This window comes from Triticum dicoccoides, chromosome 5A, assembly GCF_002162155.2.
Source record: "Triticum dicoccoides isolate Atlit2015 ecotype Zavitan chromosome 5A, WEW_v2.0, whole genome shotgun sequence".
NCBI classification, from domain to species: domain Eukaryota; kingdom Viridiplantae; phylum Streptophyta; class Magnoliopsida; order Poales; family Poaceae; genus Triticum; species Triticum dicoccoides.
In genome coordinates, this window is record NC_041388.1 from 52,942,931 (window position 1) to 52,954,122 (window position 11,192).

General features: G+C 44.2%; 2 protein-coding genes across 3 annotated transcripts; one reads left to right on the plus strand and one right to left on the minus strand.

Moving 5' to 3' along the window:
* Positions 1-764: 764 nt before the first annotated feature.
* LOC119296969 (CBS domain-containing protein CBSX3, mitochondrial-like) lies at positions 765-2,961 on the plus strand. 2 transcript variants are annotated; one of them, XM_037574956.1, is made up of 6 exons: positions 765-873; positions 950-1,214; positions 1,309-1,390; positions 2,068-2,141; positions 2,238-2,298; positions 2,435-2,961. In XM_037574956.1, exons 2-6 carry the CDS (start codon positions 957-959, stop codon positions 2,575-2,577), a joined length of 618 nt encoding a protein of 205 aa, XP_037430853.1. In that variant the 5' UTR covers positions 765-873; positions 950-956; the 3' UTR covers positions 2,578-2,961. The 2 variants fall into 2 exon arrangements, with proteins under 2 accessions (XP_037430853.1, XP_037430854.1); XM_037574957.1 differs by having other exon boundaries at positions 776-873; positions 956-1,214.
* A 605-nt stretch (positions 2,962-3,566) lies between these two features.
* On the minus strand, positions 3,567-7,828 carry LOC119299229 (homocysteine S-methyltransferase 3-like). Its single transcript, XM_037576479.1, has 7 exons — positions 7,483-7,828; positions 5,703-5,759; positions 5,417-5,619; positions 5,208-5,337; positions 4,901-5,104; positions 4,640-4,711; positions 3,567-4,172 (listed from the first exon to the last, which is right to left on the minus strand). The coding sequence occupies exons 1-7, from the start codon at positions 7,681-7,683 to the stop codon at positions 4,020-4,022; spliced, it is 1,020 nt and encodes a 339-aa protein (XP_037432376.1). The 5' UTR covers positions 7,684-7,828; the 3' UTR covers positions 3,567-4,019.
* Positions 7,829-11,192: the final 3,364 nt, after the last annotated feature.

Genomic DNA, 11,192 nt, shown 5'->3' on the forward strand with positions numbered 1-11,192 from the left:
TGATCCTCAATAAATAGGGGAAAAATCCTGTGCATCATCTGTCAATTCTAGAAATTGAACTCGAGTCGTTAGGCTGCACAACCGCATGCCCAACCACTGAGCCAAGGCTCTCTTTGCAGCTCCACCCACCTATATGATTAGATTTAACAAATATCAGAAAAATTCAAAAAAGCCTGGAATTTTGGGATATCAAACATGGGTGCACAATCTACTCCCGTGTGAAGTTTCATGCAAAAATGACATACGTAGTATCTGTGGTGAAGAAAATACAGTTCGACTTACGATGCATCCAAACAGTTTTTCTATATATAGGAATTTGTGTCTTTTTACTGAGAATACCACAAACGTTATCTTTTCATGAAACTTCACAAGGGAGATTGAACACCCAGGTTTGATATCCCTAAATTCCAGATTTTTTTTATTTTTCCTAGTATTTTTTTGAACATGAAGAGCGAATCCAGGAGCCGAGGAGAAAATACAACGGTATTTTGCAGGTTGATTCTGTTCCACAGCCTATGCAAAATAAAGAAATACGGTTTTTTTTTTTTTTTGCGGCGTTAGCCGAGGAGAAAATACACTGCCATTCAGCTGAAGAATATGAGCCTCTGCAAGGCAAAGTTACCTTCACGAAAGGAATGGAAGCAACATTAGAAATACCGAGGGTGTCACCTGAGTTATTCCTTGCTTCCCCCGGAATGACGAAGGTAAGCACCGGTTCTTGCGTTCCGGCCAGGCGGTAGGTCTGCATGATAAGAGACAACAATGTCGCCATGCATCCCATTCCTGAACTCACAACACAAACACCATCTTCACAGACCCATTCGATCCAAGGGGCTGCAGCCACCTGCAATCTTATTCAGCGAAACTGCCAAGGTATGTATGGTGTTCACTGAAACATTTCAGCAGAAATCGTAGGCAGAAATCGACAGACATCATGTAGTTCGAGCAGATACAGGATGCAGGGAATCGCCAAGGCGCTGAGCCAGCACGGGAAGCGGCTGAGGCTCGCCGTGCTGCAGCACATGAACAAGGGGATCTTCTCCTGGGCCACCCTCATCTCGCGCATTCAGAGCGAGTCCCCGGCCGTGATCATCCCTCACATGGGGCTGGAGAACATCACCGTCCGGGAGATCCTCAGGGCCAAAGGGGAGGCCCAGTCCAGGGCGGTCTACTGGTGCAGCACCACCCATCTGGTGCATGAGGCCGTCAAGCACGTGAGAAGAGTTTGCTGACTGCTTTCATCTTACTTCTGGATACAATGCTACTTCTGAATGACTGAATATCGATCGTGCTTAATTCAATCTGTAGATGACGGCCAATAATGTCGGGTCTCTAGTCGTGCTCAAGTCGGGGGACGACAAGCAGCTCGCAGGGATTGTAACTGAAAGAGGTAAAGCACAAATCACCTGGCCAATTGTGCGATTAACTGTCTATGATGACTGCTCCCTTCATTCATAATTACCAGAGGATGCTTTACAAACTTTTAGTCAAAAAATTCCCTCACAACTAATAATATATAGATAAAGTATTTAGTTAATGTAGCTAGGTGTAAATGGTAGATTTATCATGATACTAGTTCTGCTCTTTTCTTCATCTCTTATTCACAGACTAGTACAAAGAGAGTAGCTTAATGTTTGTGTGGAGACGATTGTGCTGCCCCCATCTTGGGATGTGCACTGATTGTACTGTAAAACGAATGTCCTCGGACGACTGTAACTGAACTTCTACCCTTTCAATGCAAACAAACTGAAAAATGTAACATGTTTTCAGACAGAGCACCACTTTCCAAATCTTATACTCTAGCTACTAACATCTGAAGATCAATCGTTTCTTCTATTCTTATCAGAAGGAATGTTAGGATTCAAAAAATGTTTTGATTCATGTGCCGGTCTAACAAGCACATCATTATGGGAAAAGAGCATGCCGTGATATTCCGTAGAAACAGAAATCATGGTGTTATATAACCAGTTACAAAGGATTTCTTAGAAAGAAAGAAAAAAAAGACAGTTCGCAACACAACATGGACTAACCTTTCAAAATCTTGCAATTTATCCTCATCTGATACAGATTTCGCTCGGAAGATCCTCTTACCCGGGCGACCCTCAGAGGAAACAAGAGTTGAAGATATCATGACAGAAGAGGTGAATGGGCTTAAAGAAGAAAAACAAAAAACTGCAACAGACTGAATATCATCACACATTTCATTAGCCCTCATAATTTTCTTTACTGTGTTACAGAACAAGCTAATCACCGTGTCCAGCAATACCAATATTCTGCGTGCAATGGAGCTAATGACAGGTAATGGAACATTCTCTTGGTAAAGCATTTCACTATTTACGATCCTATCATCCGTGCACGCCACAAGTACTGTAACAAATTTTGATTTCTTTAGTTACTAATTTGTTGTATTTTTTGGATTTCTCTGCATTAACAGACGAGCACATTCGACATGTCCCAGTTTTTGACGAGAAGGTAGTTGGTATGATCTCCATTGGTGATGTGGTCAGAGCAATCGTGGACCAACAGCACCAAGAAGTGAAACAACTGAAGAAGTACATCACAGGGGATTATTATTAGCATGTAGCTCTGCTTCATGAAGAAATGTACAGAATATGCAATTATTCATAACATTAACCATGAATTATATCTTCACCCATACTGCCATTTGGAATGATTTAAAAAATTCCATGCTGATAAGTGATAAGCAAAGTAGGAAGCATACAAGATGCATGAGTCTTGTTTCAAAAGCAATCAAATCCGGACGTGCTTCTGCAAGAACCTGAAGTCTTCGCTGATGAATATCTTCAAGGAATTCAAGTGTCCCGGCTTCACCACAATGCCCACTAGTGACAAACGGAAAACAGAAGTGACTTTCCTGATGAGAAATGGGAAAACATGTGTATGTTAAGCAGTAAAATACCTGTAATCGGTGCCATCAGAAAGATTTGAGACTTCCTTTAATCACAAATTTCAAATCCATAATGTGTTTTGAGTGGCGTTTTTTAGTATCTTTTCATTGTGTTGGGTCCAAATATTCCAGCAGCCCAAAATCACAATGTCGAGAGCAATTTGTGAAGACTTGACAAGCCAATAATACTTCATCATAGAATGAGATGCATCTTCTCTTACCAGGAATGACTCCCAACAGGTAACTCTGTGAAAAATGAGCGGTTTTGCACCTTTTGTGGGGAAAAAAACAGTTTTAGTACTCTAAACTTTCACTTTTACTCCCTCCGTCCGAAAATACTTGTCATCAAAATGGATAAAAAGAGATGTATCTAGAACTAGAGTACGTCTAGATACATCTTCTTTTATCCATTTTGATGACAAGTATTTCCGGACGGAGGGAGTACAACACTGAGCTTTGTGTTTTCTCTCGGGCTGTGAAATGTGTTTTTCCATATAAAAAATTATGGCCATAACACAAAAAGAGTCAATCTGTACATGGTACAAACATTCCTACCTGAGAAATTTCACCCCACGGTTTCATCTAGGGAACACACGTCACGACTGTAAAAAAAAGTGAAACAGCCAACAATATTGTTTGCGATTTTGTATATCAGTGATGAAAGAAATCCTCAGGAGAATTCATCATTTTCAGAGGGGAATACATACATAGTAGTTGAGATAAAACCTACAGTGCACTACAGGAAACAGGGTATACATAAGGCAGCACTAGTACACAACAGCATAGCAGCTTATTGCAGGTTAATATCTCCATAACAACTCTGAATCTGTATCACATACATTGCCTCAAACTCTCTTAATAGCTAATAAGGGGTCGTGAACCTTCGATCGTTTCGCTCGCTCCTCAGTACAACTTCACTATTACTGCTTGCTAATCCTTGACTGGTTGTACCTCCATGTAGGCCGACTTGAGAACTAAGAAGTACACCACCATTTCACAAATGTAAGTGCACAGGTATCTCATTTTGTAGAACATCACAGAGCTATTACTAAATCTCCAGGACATGTTGACAACGTAACACCAGGAGCAAGCCGTCTGAAGGAGTACAACTCTATGACGCCGGGTAGTATTGGTTAAGGGATCTAGTTATTGCCCTGATGGTGTTTGGAGTTGTCCTGCAGCAGCCCCCAATAAGGGCAGCCCCATCTTTGCACCACTCACCTACATAAGAAACGAAATCGCCGTCTGACACACCAGTGGATTCCTGCACACCAAATGAAGCATATCATTAGTGTTTCGAGTTCTAGAACAATCTCAGGTGTACTTTTTTATTAGTAGGACAGGCTAGAAGGTGGCCTCTACACATAAGTTTTGGCTGCTAACCAAAGGGAGATGAGAATGGCCGCCAGAAATAATTCAGAGGTAATAAAAAACGAATAAGATATTGTATTACTTTTTATATTATGTCTCCCTCAGAAAAACTGGCCTGGTAGTGTGGTTTTTTCTTGCACTTTGGTGAGCAAATATCTAATCGTTGTGGATGTTCATCTATCCTATTTACATTAACATTTCTACCTATACCTAAGGTTGAGCAGGAAAATGGAAAACAAAAGGAATAGAAAATATCCAAAGAAACTAGAGTTAGGTATTTGATTGATGGTTTTTTTGTGTTCAGAAGAATAAGATGGTTGCTATCAAAAAACAGGTGTAAATGGATTGAGATAAACTTACCACCCACTCCTTTTTCTCAGCATCGTATCTTTCTCCACTGTTGGGGTATATCAGAATTGGCTTGTCTGTGACCTGTGGCAATGGAGCACAACACAGATAGTCACAACAAAGAAAATTACTGCTGCTCAGCAGTTAGCATGGTAAGACATTATTTGTATAATCAAAACATGGGCATTCGCATTTCATGGAACATGCAAAAGGATGGAATGGAAGCCTAACTTGCATTTGTTTACAATTAAAAGGAATGTAAAATGATCTTACCTTCCGAATGGAGAGTATCAAGCTATGAATAAATCTTGGAGGTGTGCAGTTTATGCCAACTGCACCAACCTTTGCACATTCATTAGCAATTTTAGCACATTCGATTAATGAGTCTCCACTCACAACATTAACTCCATCTTTTGAGTTGAAGGAAAACCATGAAGGGATATTTATGTTGCATTCCTCAAGAAGTTCAACATATGCCTACAAGATACATCACGAGCAAACCATCAGATACTATTTCGTAAGAGTGTACTGTAAAATTTGAGGTAGCATATCCTTGTGCGATCAGTAAAGTTCAGCATACCTGAGCTTCCAATTTGTTAGGGATTGTTTCAAAAGCAATCAAATCAGGACGTGCTTCTGCAAGAACCTGAAGTCTCCGCCGATGAAAATCTTTCAGGAATTCTAGTGTCCCAGCTTCACCGTAATCCCCACTAGTAACAACCGGATAAAGAGAAGTGATTTTCCAGAAGTAAAATGGAAAAACATGTACTATGTTAAGTAGTAAAATACCTGTACTCAGAGCCATCAGCAAGATAAGCCCCATAACTTCCTATGGAAGCAGCAACCAGAATAGGACGCAAGGCAGTGGATTGATCTGGATGTTGCTTCAGAAACATTTCACGTGCTTCATGTGCAATCTCAACACTCTTTGTTAGTAAATTTTCACCTTGTTCTTTCGAAAATCCCTTGGACTCAAACCCTTGAATGGTAGCCTGCAACATCAAATTTGAATATCAGTGTGATCATAAATGTCACGGAAACATAAAACAGGAAGAGTGAAACTGTATTTTCGAACCTGATAAGATGCAGTAATTATAATGTTTGCACCTGCTTCAATGTAGTCTAAGTGGACCTGTATCATACACATACCAAGATTAGCATGCTATGTCAATCTGTAAACGGCTATACATGCGGAAGAACAATTGTTCGATGAGCTGCAATTATTAGGTAATTGCAACAAAGAACAATGTGAATAACTCATAAACACAAGAAACCCAACAGAGTTAGCTACTACAGTGAATTCAAGCATATTCCGGTTTTTCTTTGCAGGTTGCACCTAACAGTAACTACATATTTCACCAATAGATTTACGCAGACTAGTCTGCAGTTAAGTATTAACATCGGAAATCACCTGGATGCCTGTATCCAGTATACACATGGCAGGTCAAACATAGGTCCTAAATCTCAAGAATCCAGGACTGATCCTAGCGCTACAGCAAAAACTATTTGCCCAGATCAGAATGGTGCATTTGCATGATGCTCCCAGTGTGGCTTCAAGATGGGTCCAACAAAGCCAGATTCAAAAATCAAAATAATATCAGGCTCGACAGGGAGTGGCCCTAAACTCCAGGCTGAGGCCATGCTTGAAGTTCTCAAGTCTAGACTGGATAATAAGGACTTCATTATACTAAATTTTAACAATGACCAGGCTTCATTCTAGAATGGTTGGAGTAATTATTATTTTGTGTCATGTCGAGATACTCGGAATAAATTTGGCATGTGGCATAAGCTTTGTTCCCGATTCCATCCGGTGGTGCTATCTTTCATCCGGTACTGACACTTTATTCTAAAACACATAAACCATCTTTTGTACACTAGTAAAGCACTGTTGCATGATGTTTCCAGAGCGGTTTCAAGATGGGTCCAACAAAGCCAGGTTCAAAAATTCAAATAATATCAGACCCGATAGAGAGTGGCCCTAAACTCTAGGCTGAGGACATGCTACAAGTTCTAGAATAGCTGGAATACATTTTTATGTGTGGATAATACTCAGAATAAATTGGGCATGTGAATAAAGCTTTGTTCCTGATTCCTGAATGGTATGAGGTTCGCGGTAATGTTGGTAGCTCGCACGTAATTTATTCTAAAACACTAGAACATCTTTTGTACACTTGAAGCTTGCATCCAGTCATGTCGTTCAGATGCTCATCATAACTGTAGCATGACAGTGCATAGAAGTGGACGCACGCAAAAAAGAACTGATTCTCCTCTCTTTTGGGGGTCATTACCTGCCAAGAGCATAACAAAGAAAGAAAAACGAATCCTCCTTTGCCTAAACATATGCTAGCATCGCGTGAGGTGCTACTGCCCTGTTCATGATGCAGCACACTAGTACCTTATTATTCTAATGGGGCCGTGGGGCACTTCCAGCAACCCTGGAGGAAGATCGGAACATTTTCCAACCACCTTGTAAGCTAGTGACCCATAATGTTGACTTGCTCGGCTGAGCTGATTGTTAATGGCTCCGCATCTAAAAAATTTACTACCGTGTTAGTAGATTTTAGGAACCCGGCCTCACCAAGAATCATGGTGGGCACCGCCATTTCTTTCTACTCCAACAAGTATTCTGAATCGTGTAGAGAACAGCAGGCAAAGATCAAAATGATAGAAGAAAACTGGTGAATCCTAAGAACTACTCCCTCCGTCCCAAAAGTGTCAAAAAAACGTCTTACATTTTGGGACGGAGGGAGTAATAATCAGCCAAAAGAAAACAGAATCGCCGAACTGGCAAGGCCAAGGTGGCGGTGTGCAGAGTACATGAGAGTACACGAGGTGTTCGGGCGGCGGCGGCTTGCCTTGCGGATGAGGTGCGGGGAGGAGAGGATGCACTTGGCGCTCCAGAGTGGGTCGTTGAGGTCGGCGCCGTGGGCCTCGAGCTCCGTGGCCAGCCCGCCGTCCAGTACCAGCCTCCCGCCGCCGGCCTCCACCCACCGCCGCACCGCCGCGCCCGCGGCCCCCTCCTCCGCGCCGCCTCCTCCTCCGCTCTTCACCACCATCCTCTTCTTCCTGCTACAGTGGAGTGTAGTAGGTTTGGGAATGGGGATTTTTGGATTTTGAGTGCGGCGTTGGGGAGGATTTATAGCGGGGAGAGAACGGTGGGACGGAGGGAGGGAGAAGAGAACCCCACAGCTGCAAAGGAGGCGAGGAGAGGATGGTGACACGGCAGAGAGAGTTTTTAGGTCATCCTACCCTACCCTATCTTACATGAGTTTCTCCTATCCAAGTAAACATGCCACGTGATCTTGTCATCACCGGGCTTGGCTTACTTTCTTTTCAAGCACCACACTAGGGTGTACGCCAAATAGCGATGCCAAACGTAAATTTGTCATTTGATAATGTTGTCCAACTCTATAATACCGGCGTTAAGGCTAAATAATTTGAAACTAGATAAATTATCCTTTTTTGCGGTGATTTTGTGGTGAAACCAGAGAAATTATCTAATCTGATGTCAAATTGGTTGAACGAGTAGAAAATGTAACATGTTCTCCGTCTCCTATCTCTCGTACCATGGCACAGATGCGGGAGCCAAGCAAAATGGAGCCAATGGACGGATGCCAGGAACCGCAGGAACGGCGGTATAACCATATGCTAAGGCACAATGATATCGTTGTTGGGCTTGGAGAAGACGCGGGGAGTATGGCATCATTGGCGTCGCTCGCCCTAAGGCTTGAGCAAATCTAGGGGGTGTCATGGCTTCCCTCCAAAGTTGCAAAATAATCAGTCTTCCGGGCTTCGTCTCTCCTTATGTTCATCCCTCGGGACGGATTAGACGTAGGTCCGGCGTAGATTCCTGCCAACTCCTCAGGGCGGTGAAATTAGGGTTTCTCGTCGTGCATACGTGCCGGCAAATTTTTTATTAAGTTCTTCAAATTGATTCAAGGGTTCAATTGTTATCATGAGTCTTTAAAATAAATTGTTATCATGTTATGCCTTCAATGAAAAATGTTTCACTCGATTAAGGCGATAATCAATCTTGTTAGCCCCTGGTCACAAATGAACCAAAAATATGTACCAACCTAGTGGGTTGATTCCACATAAGTAACATTACCATCTGAGTTACTCTCAGTTTGCTCATACAACGACTATTATCATATTAAGGTTCTTCTACATTAGGAAAAGAAAAAAGTCCATTTTAATACCTTGAAAAAAGTTGATGGTTCACATAACCTCCTGATCTTTCTTTTTTGGTTCCTTTACCCCCTAAATAATCCCAAACCGGTCCAAAACCATCCCTGGTTGGTTTTCCTCATACCGGACGCTGACATGGACATAGTCAAAGGCAGTATTTGGCCTGCTGATGGGTCCCTCTCAGCTAGACACTCTCATTGACGGTTGGGCCCGGTCAACACTGACTGAGCCAAGTAAAATATGACACATTGGGCCCACATCTTTCCTGTAATTTAGCCCTAACTGCGTCATCAACAGAAGGGGGCCCACATGTCAATGTCTCAGACTAACCCTAGTCAACCTAATAAACTAATGATGGGCGCGGTCCTGCTCTTAGGTCGCCGGCGTGGAGGGCTTCAGCGGCGGCTCATCGGTGCGGTCGTGCTCAAGTGCATCCCTGCGCAGAGGAGGCCGGGGCGGCGGTCAAGGCGGCGGAGGTCATGGCCTCTTGTCGACCAAAGGCAGCAAGGGCCGGCCATGGATGTGGAGGTGGCTGCGCTGCAGCGATGCAGGCGACGCGAGGAGGCGAGGGACGACCATATTCGAGGGTGGCCAGCCATCGGTGTGGATGTGGAAGCAAGGGTCGGCCATGGATGTGGAGGTGGCGGCGCTGCAGCGATGCAGGCGATGCGGGGAGGCGAGGGACAGCCAGATCCGAGGGTGGCGGCCCCATCTGATCTGGTTCCGGCCAGATCCAGACTCCAGCGATGGTGTGGGGATGGTACGGCGACGAGCTTGTTTTGGCGGCGTGACCTGTACCTGAGAGAGAGATACGAGGGAAGAGAGAGGGAGAGGAAGGAGAAGCAGGGTGCTCGGGGGTGGCGGCCTGGAACTCCAGCCGTCACCGATGTCGGCCGGAGGCGGCGATGCTCGGGAAGGCAGGCGAGGACAAAACCCGGTCCACCTAAGGGAGGCCCACTCACAGGTCAAAACCACCATTAACCGTTGCCACGTCAGCGCCAAGATGAGTCAAAACCATTCAGGGATTGATTTTATCTGGTATAGGATTGTTTAGGGGGTGAAGGGAGCAGAAATAAAGATCAAGGGTTATGTGAACCACTAACTTTTTTCAGGATAGTAAAGTGGACTTTTTTCTTAAAAAAAATAGCTGATAAACAGTTGGTGTAGCCCACTATACAAAAGAAAAATAGTCGATTCACAAATGGAAATTGTGTACCAACCGTTCCTGACAATTAACAACAGGCTCCTCCTAGTTGGTACAGCTGTTTCTCACCTAGTGAAAAGGACGGCACTGGATATATTGCTTGTCTGAATACTTGTCTTGTTCTCTCTCCCCCTCTCTTTAAAAAGGAAATAAATCAATACTAGGTTTGTTGCGTTGCTTCTGGCTACCAACAACCATTCTTTTATGGTCTCGCCTGTCCATATTTGTCATCGATCAGCACCTTGCACAGATTTCATGCCCCAGTGCTACAGTACACCACAACTGCCACCTGCCCGACCATATCATCCAAATACTTTCCGAATTACTCGTCGTAGAAATGGATAGATACATCCATTTCTGCGATGAATAATTTGAAACAGAGGAAGTACTTATTAGGGAAATGGATAAGAACGGATGTATGTAGAACTAAAATATTTCTAGATACATTTATTTTTTCGACAAGTATTTTTAAACAGAGGAAGTATTATCGTGCGTACTACGTGCGTGTTCCTCCAAAGATTCCTTAGAAAAATAAGTATCGAGCACTGTCAAAAGATTCACAGATTCACATGGATTCCAAGCGACTCCACCGGCGGTGACACGCCCGCCCACTGTGTTGTCTGTTGTTGTGTGTGCTGTAGGAGAAACGGCACTGTCGGTCGGTGTTGTCGTACCAAAAACTCACTTTTTTACGGAGCACCGCAGAATAGATCGCCGGCCGCCATGAGTGGAGGAGCATGGGTGGACGGGGACGTATCGAAACCGACGGAAGTGTGTGATAAGATGAGCTCCCTGACGCGGAAACCGGCTGCTTATACACAAGAGGAAGGTGAAGGACGTGACGCGCCACGTTCATTGTACCTGGACGCGGACGCGGGCACGGTTGCGCCTTTATTTTTATTTCAGGTCTAGATCGACCGAGAAGTTTATTTTCGAGTCTGGGGGAGGGAGACGAGTCCGTTCATTGTGCATGCTTGTTTTGGAAGAGACGGCGGCGCTACGTACGTACACAGGTTGCCCGGAGGAAACCCCTAGCCGCCGCCCCTCGAGTCTCCTCCTCCTCTCTCCCTCCTCGCCGCCGTCCACAGCGCCGCCAGGCGAAGCCTGGCCGGCTGGGCGGCGGCGGGGCTTCTCCCCATCCTCTCCGTCTTGGCTGGCGCGGGACAGCGGGAT